At 47.7% G+C, this 17,912-nt stretch overlaps 1 protein-coding gene across 4 annotated transcripts in view; it reads left to right on the top strand.

Moving 5' to 3' along the window:
- FUZ (fuzzy planar cell polarity protein) overlaps nt 1–17,912 on the top strand; it is a 322,221-nt gene that overhangs the window by 109,183 nt on the left and 195,126 nt on the right. For all 4 annotated transcript variants that reach the window (XM_063942537.1, XM_063942538.1, XM_063942536.1 and 1 more), the window contains one exon: nt 2,279–2,383. In XM_063942537.1, coding sequence (XP_063798607.1) covers nt 2,279–2,383 — 105 coding nt within the window. The remainder of the gene's footprint in view (nt 1–2,278; nt 2,384–17,912) is intronic.

Raw genomic sequence — 17,912 nt, 5'->3', positions numbered from 1 at the left:
GAGGTGTCAACACTTAATCAGCTAACTTTTAGCGGTGTAGATAAGCTCTTCCTCCAACCCTACCTCGGTTTTCATTAAGTGCTGAAAAGAGTATGTCAGCACTGAGTAGCCTGGTATGGGTTTTTGCCTCCCCTCTCTGTGCTCCCCGGCTTCATCCCTATGGCTCAGGGGAATCCGATCAATTTGCCAGATGTCGGGAACCCGGCAGTCAGGATGCCACCAGACGTAATACCGGCGCAGAGGGGCTATTTCCACTCGTGGGTGTCCACGACACCCATAGAGTGGGAATTGAACAAGTGGCGGGCGCAGCTCGCCACCAAGCCCGCAAGGGAACTTGCACCGCTCGCTCCGCTGCCGGCATTCTGGCAGGTGGTATGCCGCTGTCAGGATACTGACAATCGCCATCCCACCTGGCGAGATTAGGTATGTAATCCGGCTCAGGTCTTAGTGAGATGAATCTCAGAAACCTTCTCCTTCCCTATTTAAAGACATGTCTGGCTTCGGGAAAGTGGTGCTGCTGGCTGGAATCCGGCCAGGGATGTGCGATGGGGTGTCATTTGATGGGACCAGAGCCGGAGAGGTAAGGCTGACGCTGGCATGCAGAGTGGGAAGCGCCCGCCAGCCGCGCTGGTTACATGGAGGCATGCTGGAAGGAGATGCCAGCGGCGGCGGTTACAGATGACGTCAGCCTCAACCAGGAAGTAGAACCGGTCCAGACCACTGTTCCATAAGGATATGGCAGTGTTTCGTACACATCTAGTCCCCTGTACTATAAACCACTGTAGTTGTGTTGCCTCTTCCTTCAACCCTAATTTCCCTACTACTTACATGGGGTTCAATATCATAGGCAGCTTGTTTGTTTTTTTCCTGTAATTGTATATCCACAACTGATACTAAGACAATTACTGGACTGAACTAAGCATTGAGTGCACAAACATTTTTGAAGCCAAGCAAACTGAACTATAGCTGGCCACAGTGCAGGCACTTTTTAGCAAAATCTCAGTGGATCAGAAGCTTCTTATTTGTAGAATAACAACTTTCTTATATAGACACACAACAAGCAAATTCAGAATCATCTGCAACAATTTGCCTGTCTGGAGCTTCTTTAAATAATTTAATGTTTTTACTTTGTACACGGTGCTGCTCATTGACTAATGGGCCCTACACACTTGCCGATGTGTGTGAGCGATATGTAGGATCTCATTCAGTAATGAACGATAAATCATTCATATCGCTCAGTGGGGGTAATTCCAAGTTGATCGCAGCAGGAACTTTGTTAGCAGTTGGGCAAAACCATGTGCACTGCAGGGAGGGCAGATATAACATGTGCAGAGAGAGTTAGATTTGGGTGTGGTGTGTTCAATCTGCAATCTAAATTGCAGTGTAAAAATAAAGCAGCCAGTATTTACCCTGCACAGAATCAAAATAACCCACCCAAATCTAACTCTCTCTGCAAATGTTATATCTGTGTCCCCTGCAGTGCACATGGTTTTGCCCAACTGCTAACAAAGTTCCTGCTGTGATCAACTTGGAATTACCCCCAGTGTGTATGCACCAACGATGAACGATGTGCGGCCCCACGGTCGTTCATCGTTGGTTTTCCCTTGTTTATGGGCCCTACACACTTGCCGATGTTTCCAATTTGGACGATGTTCGTTTTCAACGATTAACAACCATCGTCCAAATTGGCTTGCTATGGTAAACGAGGGAAAACCAACGATGAATGACTGCGAGGACGCGCATCGTTCATCGTTGGTGCATACACACTGAGTGATATGAACGATTTATCGTTCATTACTGAATGAGATCGTTCATATCGCTCATACACATTGGCAAGGGTGTAGGGCCCATTAGCATAGCAAGCCAAGTTGGATGATGGTCGTTAAGCGTTGAAAACAAACATCGTCCAAATCGGAAACATCGCCAAGTGTGTAGGTCCCATTACAGCCTTTGCAGCATCACTTTTTCAACTTGTGGCTCATTCCAATACAGCCTTCCTTGCACACTGCTCCAGTCCACTGAGACTACATATGCATCCCACCAGGGCCACTGCTGATACCAGCTCACAGCCCTGACCATTCTGCACTTCACGCCAACAGCCATAAATGCTGCCATTGGTTCCAGCCCTTTCCCAACTCCCAGCACCAGCTGCTCCAGGTAACTCCTCCAATATAACCCAAGGTCACTACTGCTTTGGTGCTTTCTGCTTCCACCTGGCATGTCATAGATGTCCTGCCACAGTACGTTTCTCACACGTGTTCTTTGCTGCTCTTTCTAGGCATGCTACAAGTTGATTGACAGCTTTTTAACGGAGTCCGAGAAGATGGGAGACCTAACACAATGCGTGGACTGCGTCATTGCTCATGATGTGGCCATTCTCCAGGTTAGTATCTGAGGTAATGAATAAGAAGAAAAAAAAAGTACATCTATTTTCTAATTTAGTTGTAGCCTCCACACTGTTATATACTGCTATCTCTTAGGTAGGGCTGGCCAAACCGGTCCTCGAGATCTACCAACAGTTCATGTTTTCCAGGCCTCCTGGAGATCTGTAGAATTGTCAGTTAGGAATGAATGCAGCACATCTTAATTAGTAATGACTACACCTGTGCTCTTGCAAGGTGGGCTGGAAAATGTGAACCGTTGGTAGATCTCGAGGACTGGTTTGGCCAGCCCTGTCTTAGGGTATTGTCCAAACTGCATCTGATAGAGGACACAAAGGTGTCCTGCTGTGACATCCACTAGTTATGCCCATGTGTTTTCATCCTTTGTAATAGGATTTATTAAAATGAAAAGGCCAGCTGAGATCTGATCTTGGGGCGAAAGGGTATAAGGAAAGCAGAGACCCTACTGCATAACCACTAATCCCGAGGTTCCCAAATTCGGTCCTCAAGACACCTTAATGGCCCAGGTTTTAAAGATATCCATGGCTGAGCACAGATGGTTCAGTCAAATTGATTGAGGTACTAATAAGTCACCTGTGCCCAAGCTTCATTATCCTTAAACCTTTGACTGTTAGGGTGCCTTGAGGACAGAGTTTGGAAACTCCTGCACCAGGGTTGGCTGGTTTAAACCAAATGTTTTTTTTTAAAACACTTTTTTTTAATTATTATGCTGTGATACAGGCACGGTGCCGTGACGTCTTAATACAAACCTATTATAATATAATCCCCGTGGTAGTATTCCACATTCTTGTTGATTGTGGCCTTCATTTGAGTGAGCTAAATCAATGCAGTTAATTCACATACACACAACAGAGATATAGGGAGGGTAACAGATCAGAGAGGTACTAATTCTGGTGGGTGTGAATCATCAGATCGACAGTGTCTAGGTCGACCACTATAGGTCGACAGTCACTAGGTCGACAGGGTTTCTAGGTCGACATGTGCTAGGTCGACAGGTCAAAAGGTCGACATGAGGGTTTTTTTGTGTGTCATTTTCTGCGTACAGTGACTGGGAAGCCGAATTAGTGCACCGTGTCCCCTCGCACCAGATTACCGTCCCAATCGCAGTCCACGTGGATTGTTAAGTATGAAAAAGTTATAAAAAAAAGAAAAAAAATGTGAAAAACTCATGTCGACCTTTTGACCTGTTGACCTAGCACATGTCGACCTAGAAAGCCTGTCGACCTTCCAACCCTGTCGACCTAGTGACTGTCGACCTATAGTGGTCGACCTAAACATTGTCGACCTAGACAGTGTCGATCTTCAGACCGGATCCCCTCCAGCACATTAAAGAGGCAGCACACAGAGAAACACCTCGTTGTTTAATCTCTTGTCATGTTTGTTTCAATTCAAAACCTTCAGTCCTATTGAGATCTCTCTGAGTGTACTATGTATGTTTAGTCTATCTACATATATTCAGATGTAATAGGAATAATAAGCAGTAGATTTTTTTATTTTTTTTATTGAAAGATGTAAAATAAATCATATCAAAGCCTAATAACTTTGGATTGTTAATGTTAGAAAGCATTAAATCATGGTTGATAAAGGTTTCCAATACATAGCAATGTTTCATAGTATTAATATAATGAGCAGGATGACATTTTTTTTTTCATTAAAACATTAATATTAATGCAAAAAAAAAAACTGGTTTAAACAAAAAAAAACTTTATTTAATAAAAATAAATATTTTTTCAGCCCTGTTCTGCACTAAGGGGCCCTACTCATTTGATGATGCGCCGCCGAGGTGCCCGACGGCCGAAACGACCGACGAGCGACCCGGCGGCGGGGGGGCAGTGACGGGGGGAGTGAAGTTTCTTCACTCCCCCCGTCACGCGGCTGCATTGAAGTGCAGGCAAATATATACGAGATCGTCCATATTGGCCTGCATGCACAGCCGACGGGAGACCAGCGATGAACGAGCGCGGGGCCGCGCATCGTTCATTGCTGGAGTCTCCACATTGAAAGATATGAACGAGTTCTCGTTCATTTATGAACAAGATCGTTCATATCTTTCAGAAAATCGGCCAGTGTGTAGGGCCTATAACCTATTCACATTTGAGACACTCTTCTCAGCAAACCATGAACCCTAATTAATGCCAGGTCCACTGAACTTGGGAATCAGCCTTGGATAGAGCAGTTTCCAATTAGTGCTGAGCAGAAATCAGGAACACAAACCATTTTTCTGGATGGTCTAGAAGTGAGAGCTGGCTCGCACAGTTACATCCATATACTCTCCACATCTAGATAAATACACTGAAAAGCCATAACCTTAAAACCAAAACAAAATCCCTTTTTTAATTTGGTATAGTGGGTTTTATTTGATATATAAAATCACAGTCAAAAATTATTCTCTTATAACTAAATAAAGATGCATATAAAACATTCTTGCCTACCTGACCCTCTCCATGAGGGAGAAAATGCTCTGTTCCTGGACTTTCCTGGTAATGTATGATTGCCATCACCTGTGATGAGCTAGGTAATTGATAAGAAAGGTGTTTCACCACAGGTGATGGCAATCATACATTACCAGGAAAGTCCAGGAACAGAGCATTTTCTCCCTCATGGAGAGGGTCAGGTAGGCAAGTATGATATAAAAGCACATATAAAAGAACACATAAAATAGACTGACCTTATTATGCCTTTTACCCTGGACCATACTTGCCTACCTGACCCTCTCCATGAGGGAGAAAATGCTCTGTCCCTGGACTTACCTGGTAATGTATGATTGCCATCACCTGTGGTGAGCTAGGTAATTGATAAGAAAGGTGTTTCACCACAGCTGATGGAAATCATACATTACCAGGAAAGTCCAGGAACAGAGCATTTTCTCCCTCATGGAGAGGGTCAGGTAGGCAAGTATGCCCTGGACGCTCATGGATTACACAGGTTCTGTGGCTGGCTGACTTCAAGCCTACATTTCAGCTGGTTTTAATCAGCCACAGAACCTGTGTAATCCATGAGCGTCCCATGTAAAAGGAATAATATGGTCAGCCTACGTAAAATAATAAACTGCTGTGCACAGTAGATCATAAATAATACTGCTAATTGACAGTAGTAAGGAACAATCAAGATGTAAATGAAAGATATCAGGGATAATAAATCAATCACTAATGCACACTGGGGGTAATTCAGACCTGATCGCTCGCTAGCGTTTATTGCAGCGCTGCGATCAGGTCAGAACTGCGCATGCGTCTGACCACAGGTGCGTCGCACAGACACAAAGAGGATCGCCGCTCAGCAATGGGTTTGTGCGAAGAATCCGTTCGCACGGGCGATTGCAAGGAGATTGACAGGAAGAAGGCGTTTGTGAGTGGTAACTGACCGTTTTCACTGATTGGTTGGAAAAACGCAGGCGTGTCCAAGCGTTTGCAGGGAGGGTTCCTGACGTCAATTTTCCGGTCCTGGACAGGGTGAAGTGTTCGCAGCAGGTGAGTAAGTCCTGGGCTGCACAGAGACTGCACAAGATCTGTTTGTACAGCTCTGCTACACAGGCGTTTGCACCATACTTGCCTACCTGACCCTCTCCATGAGGGAGAAAATGCTCTGTTACTGGACTTTCCTGGTAATGTATGTTTGCCATCACCTGTGGTGAGCTAGTTAATTGATAAGAAAGTTGTTTCACCACAGGTGATGGCAATCATACATTACCAGGAAAGTCCAGTAACAGAGCATTTTCTCCCTCATGGAGAGGGTCAGGTAGGCAAGTATGGTTTGCACACTTGGAAAGTTTACCATGACATATAATTAAGTGCAGTAATAAGGGAAGAAAACCTTTATGTGCAGAGATGTAGAACCGCTTGCTTTTGCAGTAATAGAACTCTGTTTAGATGGTGTAGTTCTTAATTAAAGCTGATGATGGCTACCCCTTATACTCTGTGGACCTGAACCAGAAAGCAGCAAGCCATGCACAAGCTGTGCTCCCAACACTCGGAGCAAACGGCTGTTACCTACCTCCGGATCTTCTGAGCCGAAAGCTCTGTGAGGAAAGAGACGAAGAGCGGGAAAGCAATCGTAAGAACTGAACGGGTCCTGGTCAGAGTCTCTCAGATCCTTGTGCTTATCTTTCCTGCTTCTAACACGTCATCTTCAAGAACTTGAGTTCTCACGTGCTGCCTAATGTATCCCGCCGCTGTACAGGTGCCATTGTAAGAAGATAACCTATGTTCTATTGTTATGGATTATCGGCGTATACTTTTTTTTGGTGTGTTTTTTTTTTTTGTTGTTGTTCAATTTACATATTATTCCATCACCCTTTTATTAACTAAAATCACACGTCAATTATGCAAATAAAAGGGTGCAATAATGCCTGTGGAGTGCTAGGCACCACTTCTATTCATCTCTGGACACACCATGAACATAGCAAGCAGACGCTCCAGTCTATTCATCAATCACCAGGAGCACCCTTAAATTGTCTCATGGCTTAGAGACATCACTGATTCCTGTGAATTAATAGGCAGCACTCTCCTAAATATTGGTTCCGGCTACACAATGGCTGCCACTGCAGTGTGTTAGATGTGGGGTACAAGTGAAATACAATTGAATATTGTCTTTTCACTTTTTCACGAAGGTTATTCATACTAAGGGGTTGATTCAATTAGCTCACCCTCACAAGTCCATGCAAGTAAGTGCGACTTTATTTGGGGTAGTAAGCATCATCATGCTGCGTGCAAAAATCCCTGAATCCGGGTAAGATTGGGCCGCGAGGAGGGCTAATTCAGATGCCATTGTCAGCGTTTCTGCTTGCACTGGGCTGATGCACTGTGGGAGTTGCACAGATCGCCGGAGCGGGGAGCTTTGTCTCCCCCACTCCAGCCGCCAAGGCGAATACTTGTCTATGTTTTAGTACATCTATAGTACATCCGCCCCCAAGGAGATTTGTAACCATTTAAAAGCATGAGGACAGAGGGACTGCTAGTATACTTATTTCTCTGACGTCCTAGTGGATGCTGGGAACTCCGTAAGGACCATGGGGAATAGCGGCTCCGCAGGAGACTGGGCACAACTAAAGAAAGCTTTAGGACTACCTGGTGTGCACTGGCTCCTCCCTCTATGACCCTCCTCCAGACCTCAGTTAGAATTTTGTGCCCGGCTGAGCTGGATGCACACTAGGGGCTCTCCCGAGCTCCTAGAAAAGAAAGTATATTTTAGGTTTTTTATTTTCAGTGAGATCTGCTGGCAACAGACTCACTGCTACGAGGGACTTAGGGGAGAGAAGCGGACCTACCTGCTTGCAGCTAGCTTGGGCTTCTTAGGCTACTGGACACCATTAGCTCCAGAGGGATCGAACACAGGCCCAGCCTCGGTCGTCCGGTCCCGGAGCCGCACCGCCGTCCCCCTTGCAGAGCCAGAAGCAAGAAGAACGTCCAGGAAATCGGCGGCAGAAGACTCCGGTCTTCATTAAGGTAGCGCACAGCACTGCAGCTGTGCGCCATTGCTCCCTGTGCACACCACATACTCCGGTCACTGATGGGTGCAGGGCGCTGGGGGGGGGCGCCCTGGGCAGCAATTAGAGTACCTTAAGAGTGGCAAATCACACATAATATAGCCTAATAAGCTATATATGTGTAAAATACCCCTGCCTCATTATGATTATAAGAGCGGGAGAAGTCCGCCGAAAAAGGGGCGTGGCTATCTCCCTCAGCACACTGGCGCCATTTTCTCTTCACAGTGCAGCTGGAAGACAGCTCCCCAGGCTCTCCCCTGTAGTTTTCAGGCTCAAAGGGTTAAAAAGAGAGGGGGGGCACTAAATTTAGGCGCAAATCTGTGTATTATAGCAGCTATAAGGGAAAAATCACTGTGGGTAGTGTGAATCCCTGCATTATATAGCACTCTGGTGTGTGCTGGCATACTCTCTGTCTCCCCAAAGGACTTTGTGGGGTCCTGTCCTCAGTCAGAGCATTCCCTGTGTGTGTGCGGTGTGTCGGTACGGCTGTGTCGACATGTTTGATGAGGAGGCTTATGTGGAGGCGGAGCAGATGCCGATAAATGTGATGTCACCCCCTGCGGTGTCGACACCTGAGTGGATGGACATGTGGAAGGAATTACGTGACAGTGTCAACTCCTTACATGAAAGGTTTGACGACATAGCAGATGTGGGACAGCCGGCTTCTCTGCCCGTGCCTGCCCAGGCGTCTCAAAAGCCATCAGGGGCCCTAAAACGCCCACTACCTCAGATGGCAGACACAGATATCGACACGGATACTGACTCCAGTGTCGACGACGATGAGACTACTGTACATTCCAATAGAGCCACCCGTTACATGATTACGGCAATAAAAAATGTGTTACACATTTCTGATATTACCCCAGGTACCACAAAAAAGGGTATTATGTTTGGGGAGAAAAAAAGCTTCCAGTGGTTTTTCCCCCATCTGATGAACTAAATGTGTGAAGAAGCGTGAGTTTCCCCCGATAAGAAACTGGTAATTTCTAAAAGGTTACTAATGGCGTACCCTTTCCCGCCAGAGAATAGGTCACGTTGGGAGACATCCCCTAGGGTGGATAAAGTGCTTACACGTCTGTCAAAGAAAGTGGCACTACCGTCTCAGCCTGCAGATAGAATGCAGGAGGCTATCCTGAACTCAGGCATTATACTGAGACCAGCTATTGCTTCAGCATGAATGTGCAGTGCTGCAGCTGCGTGGTCAGATTCTCTGTACCTTAGACAGGGACACTATATTGCTAACCATAGAGCATATTAAAGACGCAGTCTTATACATGAGAGATGCACAGAGGGATAATTGCCGACTGGCATCAAAAATAAACGCAATGTCCATTTCTGCCAGGAACTCGGCAGTGGACAGGTGATGCTGATTCTAAAAGGCACATGGAAGTTTTGCCTTACAAGGGTGAGGAGTTGTTTGGGGATGGTCTCTCGGACCTCGTTTCCACAGCGACAGCTGGGAAGTCAGCATTTTTACCCCATGTTCCCTCACAGCCAAAGAAAGCACCGTATTATCAGGTACAGTCCTTTCGGCCCCAGAAAGGCAAGCGGGTTAGAGGCGCGTCCTTTCTGCCCAGAGGCAGAGGTAGAGGGAAAAAGCTACAACATACAGCCAGTTCCCAGGAACAAAAGTCCTCCCCCGCTTCCTCTAAGTCCACCGCATGACGCTGGGGCTACACAGGCGGAGCCAGGTACGGTGGGGGCCTGTCTCAAGAACTTCAGCGACCAGTGGGCTCGCTCACGGGTGGATCCCTGGATGCTACAAGTAGTATCTCAGGGGTACAAGCTGGAATTCGAGACGTCTCCCCCTCGCCGTTTCCTCAAATCTGCCTTGCCGACAGCTCCCCCGGACAGGGAGGCAGTGCTGGAGGCGATTCACAAGCTGTATTCTCAGCACGTGATAATCAAGGTACCCCTCCTTCATCAAGGACGGGGTTCCTATTCCACAATGTTTGTGGTGCCGAAACCGGACGGTTCGGTGAGACCCATTTTAAATTTAAAATCCTTGAACACTTATATAAGAAGGTTCAAGTTCAAGATGGAATCGCTCAGGGCGGTGATTGCAAGCCTGGACGAGGGGGATTACATGGTATCACTGGACATCAAGGATGCTTACCTGCATGTCCCCATTTACCCTCCTCACCAGGAGTACCTCAGATTTGTGGTACAGGATTGTCATTACCAATTCCAGACGTTGCCGTTTGGTCTGTCCACGGCACCGCGAGTATTTACCAAGGTAATGGCCGAAATGATGATACTCCTTCGGAGAAAGGGAGTTTTAATTATCCCGTACTTGAACGATCTCCTCATAAAGGCGAGGTCCAGGGAACAGTTGTTGATCGGTGTAGCACTAGCTCGGGAAGTGCTACAACAGCACGGCTGGATCCTGAATATTCCAAAGTCGCAGCTGGTTCCTACAACGCGTCTACTGTTCCTGGGGATGGTTCTGGACACAGAACAGAAAAAAGTGTTTCTCCCGGAGGAGAAGGCCAAGGAGTTGTCATCTCTAGTCAGAGACCTCCTAAAACCAAAACAGGTGTCGGTGCACCACTGCACGCGAGTCCTGGGAAAGATGGTGGCTTCTTACGAAGCAATTCCATTCGGAAGGTTCCATGCAAGGATCTTTCAGTGGGATCTGTTGGACAAGTGGTCCGGATCGCATCTTCAGATGCATCGGCTGATAACCCTGTCTCCAAAGACCAGGGTGTCGCTGTTGTGGTGGCTGCAGAGTGCTCATCTTCTAGAGGGCCGCTGATTCGGCATACAGGACTGGATCCTGGTGACCACGGATGCCAGCCTTCGAGGTTGGGGGGCAGTCACACAGGGAAGAAACTTCCAAGGACTATGGACAAGTCAGGAGACTTCACTACACATAAATATTCTGGAACTAAGGGCCATTTACAATGCCCTAAGTCAGGCAAGACCCCTGCTTCAACGCCAGCCGGTGCTGATCCAGTCAGACAACATCACGGCGGTCGCCCATGTAAACCGTCAGGGCGGCACAAGAAGCAGGATGGCGATGGCAGAAGCCACAAGGATTCTCCGATGGGCGGAAAATCATGTGTTAGCACTGTCAGCAGTGTTCATTCCCGGAGTGGACAACTGGGAAGCAGACTTTCTCAGCAGACACGACCTCCACCCGGGAGAGTGGGGACTTCATCCAGAAGTCTTCCAAATGGTTGTACACCGGTGGGAAAGGCCACAGGTGGACATGATGGCATCCCGCCTCAACAAAAAGCTAAAATGTTATTGCGCCAGGTCAAGGGACACTCAGGCGATAGCTGTGGACGCTCTGGTAACACCGTGGGTGTACCAGTCGGTGTATGTGTTCCTTCCTCTGCCTCCCATACCCAAGGTACTGAGAATAATAAGAAGGAGAGGAGTAAGAACTATACTCGTGGTTCCGGATTGGCCAAGAAGATCTTGGTACCCAGAACTTCAAGAAATGATCTCAGAGGACCCATGGTCTCTGCCGCTCAGACAGGACCTGCTGCAGCAGGGGCCCTGTCTGTTCCAAGACTTACCGCGGCTGCGTTTGACGGCATGGCGGTTAAACGCCGGATCCTGAAGGAAAAGGGCATTCCGGAGGAAGTTATCCCTACGCTAATTAAAGCTAGGAAAGAAGTGACCGCAAACCATTATCACCGCATATGGCAGAAATATGTTGCGTGGTGTGAGGCCAGGAAGGCCCCAACGGAGGAATTTCAGCTAGGTCGATTTCTGCACTTCCTACAGTCAGGGGTGACTATGGGCCTAAAATTGTGTTCCATTAAGGTCCAGATTTCGGCTCTATCGATTTTCTTCCAAAAAGAACTGGCTTCACTACCTGAAGTTCAGACATTTGTTAAGGGAGTGCTGCATATTCAGCCCCCTTTTGTGCCCCCAGTGGCACCTTGGGATCTCAACGTGGTGTTGGATTTCCTAAAGTCGCATTGGTGAACCACTTAAAACCGTGGAACTAAAATATCTCACGTGGAAAGTGGTCATGCTGTTGGCCTTGGCTTCGGCCAGGCGTGTGTCAGAATTGGCGGCTTTGTCTTGTAAAAGCCCTTGTCTGATTTTCCATATGGATAGGGCGGAATTGAGGACTCGTCCCCAATTTCTCCCAAAGGTTGTTTCAGCGTTTCATTTGAACCAGCCTATTGTGGTGCCTGCGGCTACTCGTGACTTGGAGGACTCCAAGTTGCTGGACGTAGTCCGGGCCCTAAAAATCTATGTTTCAAGGACAGCTGGAGTCAGAAAGACTGACTCGCTATTTATCCTGCATGCGCCCAACCAGTTGGGTGCGCCTGCTTCAAAGCAGACTATTGCTCGCTGGATCTGTAGCACGATTCAACTTGCACATTCTGCGGCTGGACTGCCGCATCCAAAATCTGTAAAAGCCCATTCCACGAGGAAGGTGGGCTCTTCTTGGGCGGCTGCCCGAGGGGTCTCGGCTTTACAACTTTGCCGAGCAGCTACTTGGTCGGGGTCAAACACATTTGCTAAATTCTACAAGTTTGATACCCTGGCTGAGGAGGACCTAGAGTTCGCTCATTCGGTGCTGCAGAGTTATCCGCACTCTCCCGCCCGTTTGGGAGCTTTGGTATAATCCCCATGGTCCTTACGGAGTTCCCAGCATCCACTAGGACGTCAGAGAAAATAAGATTTTACTCACCGGTAAATCTATTTCTCGTAGTCCGTAGTGGATGCTGGGCGCCCGTCCCAAGTGCGGATTGTCTGCAATACTTGTATATAGTTATTGTTTAACTAAAGGGTTATTGTTGAGCCATCTGTTGAGAGGCTCAGTTATATATTTCATACTGTTAACTGGGTATAGTATCACGAGTTATACGGTGTGATTGGTGTGGCTGGTATGAGTCTTACCCGGGATTCAAAATCCTTTCCTTATTGTGTCAGCTCTTCCGGGCTCAGTATCCTAACTGAGGTCTGGAGGAGGGTCATAGAGGGAGGAGCCAGTGCACACCAGGTAGTCCTAAAGCTTTCTTTAGTTGTGCCCTGTCTCCTGCGGAGCCGCTATTCCCCATGGTCCTTACGGAGTTCCCAGCATCCACTACGGACTACGAGAAATAGATTTACCGGTGAGTAAAATCTTATTTTCAGAGTAGAGGTACATTAATCCTTATAATACATATGTAGCAATTTTATGAAGTGAAAACACGTTAGTAGTTTTAGTACTGTTGAAATAAACTATATTTAGGTATTTATTAAGTGAAAGTAGAGCGGTCTTACAGCTGGGTAATGCTAGAAATTTCTGTGCTTCGCAGCTTCATGGTAGCAGGGCAGGGGCTGCTGCATGTTAGCTGCCACGTAGTAGAAGGGGAGGAGCTGCTGCATGGTTGCAGGGGAGGGGCTGCAATGTTGTAGCAATCCGGTCCATAAGCATCACCGTTACCAGCCCAGTCCCGTCCCGTAGCATCACTGGTACCAGCCCTGGTCTCAGAGTATTACCGGTTCCAGTCCAGTCACCAGTCTCTTCTGCCATGCCACAGTCCCAGAATTCTTTCCTATAGTAGCATCATTAGTGCATTCAGCCATTCTCAAAGCAGATTTATCTCTAGCCCAATGGTTTCAGTTCCTGTGTCCGCAGATCCAAACAGGACAGATACTGACACACCAGTTTTGCTTCATGGAGACTGGAGGCGAGGTTGTACATCCACAATCGGGGGAAACGTATAATGGGGGTCATTTCGAGTTGTTCGCTCGTTGCCAATTTTTGCTATACTGCGATTAGTCGCTTACTGCGCAAGGTTCGCAGTGCGCATGCGCTTAGTTATTTTACACAAAAGTTAGGTATTTTACTCACTTTTTCATCGCTGTGCTGATTGTAGTGTGATTGACAGGAAGTGGGTGTTTCTGGGCGGAAACTGGCCGTTTTATGGGAGTGTGCGGAAAAACGCAGGCGTTCGAGTTGCAAAACGGGGGAGTGGTTGGGCAAACGCTGGGTGTGTTTGTGACGTCAAACCAGGAACGAAAAGGACTGAGCTGGTCGCAGATGCCGAGTAAGTCTGGAGCTACTCAGAAACTGCTAAGAAATTTCTATTCGCAATTCTGCAAATCTTTCGTTCGCACTTCTGCTAAGCTAAAATACACTCCCAGAGGGCGGCGGCTTAGCGTGTGCAATGCTGCTAAAAGCAGCTAGCGAGCGAACAACTCGGAATCACCCCCAATGTTCCTATTACATTTGTTTTAAGCTGTACCAATAGGTACGTTGTTTATATTATCTGGTGTCCGTGTGTCAAGGCCTACATAGGCAAAACTACCTGCCAATTTCGGGAGAGGCTGACACAACAGCGGTCGGCCATCCACCTGGCTTTAAGTTGAAAGGACGTTGACCAGCCAGTTGCCTGCCAATTCAAAGAGTACCGTCATTCCTTAGTAACTTTATCATATAAAATCATCAAACACATTCCAGCTCCCAGAAGAGTTGGTAACAGAGAAAAGTCCCTGCTACAATTGGAATCTTTCTGGATACACAGAATGAACACTGTGGCCTTAGCCAATCTGAATGAATCCGTCTCTCTGGCCTGCTTTACGTAAAATATTTCTCTTTTTGCCATATAAGTCATTTTTTACTTTTAGTCTCTTTGTTTTTTCGTTTTTGTTGTGTGGTTATTTCTTTAGCATCCATAAGGGATATTGGGGACAGAATTAGTACAATGGGGTATAGACTGGTCCAAAGGAGCCAGTGCACTTTAAATTTCTTCCACTGGGTGTGCTGGCTCCTCCCCTCTATGCCTCCTCCTGCAGCTCAGTTTAGAAAAAAGTGCCCTCATGAGAGGATGCACATTCTGCTAGCTCCAGAGTTTTTCTTCAATATCTTTTTATAGTTTTATTTATTTCAGTATGCTTTTTGGGCAACAGCATACCTGCACCGTGGAAGTTAGGGGGGAGGCGGTCACCGGCCTCTTGAGGTGCAGAGCTGCAGGACCACTGTCCTGAGGGGCTATTTGTTCAGCGGAGCATGGCGCCTTGGCTGTCGCAGCTGCAGCATGCCGCACACCCCTAACGCTGCCTGAAGGTGATCATCGGTGGTGAATACCAACCGGGGGCCCCGCTTAGGGGGTCCCCCAGTTTACTGTGCAGCTAAAAACGCAGGTGTGGCGACCGGGTCCCTCATGGGGGGGACCCGCTATAGCCCCTGCTTGAGACTGGGTAATTTAGGGTGAACCAAGCATTTATGTAAGGTTTTCCAACTTAGGAGACATGGCCAGTATAAATATACAGAGGTAGCTCCTGCGCCATTGCAAGGGGTGGAGCTACACGAGAGCGGGCACAACGGCATTTTGGCGCCTTCCTCTGCATAGCAGCAGCAGCCTCCACAGTTCCTCCAAACAGTCCCTGGATCGCTGGTACCGGGTAGAGAGGGGGAGAGCCGCTATATTACTGTACAGTAATAATCCCTCTGAGGGATTTTATCAAATTACAGTCTCACTGTGTTTACATAAAAACGCTGACAGCCTCACTGTGCAGTGCTGGGTGCGTTGGGGTCCCCTCTTCTGTGTCTCCTCTCACATGCACATGCTAAGGGTGCACATAAACGTGTTTTACCTGCACTACTCTCAGATACTGATGATGATATACAGGATGATGGGGATAATGTGGACCCCATAAATGGGGATCCCACCCTCATCCAGGGTATTGAGCCCCTCATATTGGCTATTAGGGATGTGTTACAGCTCCCCCTGGAGGATGCTACTAATCAGCAGTCATTTTTCCTCCCACAAGATAAAATGGCAGTCACATTTCCCGATTCCAAGGAATTAGATGATTTACCATATATACTCGAGTATAAGTCGACCCGAATATAAGCTGAGGCACCTAATTTACCACAAAAACCTGGGAAAACTTATTGACTCGAGTATAAGCCTAGGGTGGGAGGGTGGGAAATGCAGCTCTAGCCGTACACTGCCCTCATAGTGCCAGATATGCCCTCATAGTGCCAGATATGCCCTCATAGTGCCAGATATGCCCTCATAGTGCCAGATATGCCCCCACAGTGCCAGATATGCCCTCACAGTGCCAGATATGCCCCCAACGTGCCAGATATGCCCTCACACTGCCAGATATGCCCCCCCACAGTGCCAGATATGCCCTCACACTGCCAGATATGCCCCCCACAGTGCCAGATATGCCCTCACACTGCCAGATATGCCCTCACACTGCCAGATATGCCCTCACACTGCCAGATATGCCCCCACAGTGCCAGATATGCCCTCATAGTGCCAGATATACCCCCACAGTGCCAGATATGCCCTCATACTGCCAGATATGCCCCTTCAGTGCCACATATGCCCCCCCCCCCCCCCCCTCAAGTGCCAAATATGCTCCCCCCAGTGCCAGGTACAACTTACCATCCCCGCTCCGGCGCTCCCCCGCTGTCTTGTGAAGGAGGGACACGGAGGTCACAGCGCGCCTCTCCTGCGTCTCCGGCGGTAGCGGCGTGTGTGTGTTAAATGAAGTGCCGGTTTATGAGCCAATCAGAGCTCACGAACGGGTACTTCATTTAATAGACCCGCCGCTGCCGCCGGAGACGCAGGAGGGACACAGGAGAGGCACGCACTGTGCCCTCCGTGTCCCTCCTTCCCACTGACTCGAGTATAAGCTGAGGGGGCTTTTTCAGCACAAAAAAAAGTGCTGAAAAAGTCGGCTTATACTCGAGTATATACTCGACTATAAAATGGCCTGGAAGAATCCAGATAAAAAGTTTCAGGTGTCCAAACGGTTTTTGCATACATTCCACTTTGCTCCTGATGGCAGAAAATTCTGGGAAGAATCTCCTGCAGTAGACGTCTGTCTCTCAACTAGAGCTTCTAGTCACTGTGCTGATCCCTATATACTCCATGGACATTCACCAATCACAGGTATGAGCCATATGCAAATAAGGATAAAAATGTGTATAGTGAAATACCGTTTTAATAATACACATAAACATACAAATAATGAATAAAAGCAGATATTAAAAAAAAAATCCTAGATGATCAGATATTGCACAAATCCTTTAAACAGCAAGCACGGCAGGTAATTACCAGATCATTAAGAACTGTGGCCAAACAGTTCTCAAACTGCATGAAGGTTTGTATTAGGGATTTCCGGATAGTCCCACAGCAAACCAACTCGATCTCACTGGATACTGGTTCTTAGTCCTGTCCTCACGCTGTATCTCGCTGGATACTGGTTCTTAGACCTGCCCTCAGGTGTTCCAGCTGATCATTGACAGGTTGGGGTGCCCACAGATCGACTTGATGGCCTCTCATCTCAACAAGAAGCTTCCCTGCTATTGGTCACGGACCAGGGACCCTCAGGCGAGCGCAGTGGATGCGCGGACTTCGCCTTGGCCTTACCAGCTGGTCTACCTGTTTCCTCCGATTCCTCCGCTCAAGCGGATCAGACATCACAGAGTGGAAGCAATCTTGATTGCCCCGTATTGGCCCTTTGGTTTCTACCACTAAGAAGGGATCTTCTTCAGCAAGGACTTACGGCGGCTTCTTATGATGGCATGGAAGTTGAGCGGAACATCCTATCTCACAAAGGGCTTTCCAAAGAGGTCATTGTCACTATGGTGCAAGCCAGGAAACCTGTGACGTCAAAACACTATCATCATATCTGGCGGAGATATGTCTTGTGGTGCGAGGAACGCAAATACCCCTCTGCAGATTTCCACTTGAGAAGGTTCCTCCGTTTTCTGCAGGCGGGAGTGGATAAAGGCTTGCGTCTGGGATCCATTAAGGTCCAGATTTCAGCTCATTCTATCTTCTTTCAGAAGAAGTTGTCTCTCTTGCCGGAAGTTCAGACCTTCCTGCAAGGGGTGCTTCACATACAACCTCCTTTCATGCCGCCTACGGCACCTTAGGATCTGGATGTAGTGTTACACTTTCTACAATCCTCCTGGTTTGAACCTCTGACGACGGTAGAAGATAAGTACCTCACGTGGAAATCGGTGATGTTACTGGCCCTGGCTTCTGCTAGGCGTGTCCCAGAATTGGGGGCCTTGTCGTGCAAAAGTCCGTACTTGGTCTTTTACGAGA

This window comes from Pseudophryne corroboree, chromosome 10 (genome assembly GCF_028390025.1).
Source record: "Pseudophryne corroboree isolate aPseCor3 chromosome 10, aPseCor3.hap2, whole genome shotgun sequence".
NCBI lineage: Eukaryota > Metazoa > Chordata > Amphibia > Anura > Myobatrachidae > Pseudophryne > Pseudophryne corroboree.
Note: the sequence above shows the minus strand (reverse complement) of the source record. Positions and strands in the feature narration are given on the sequence as shown.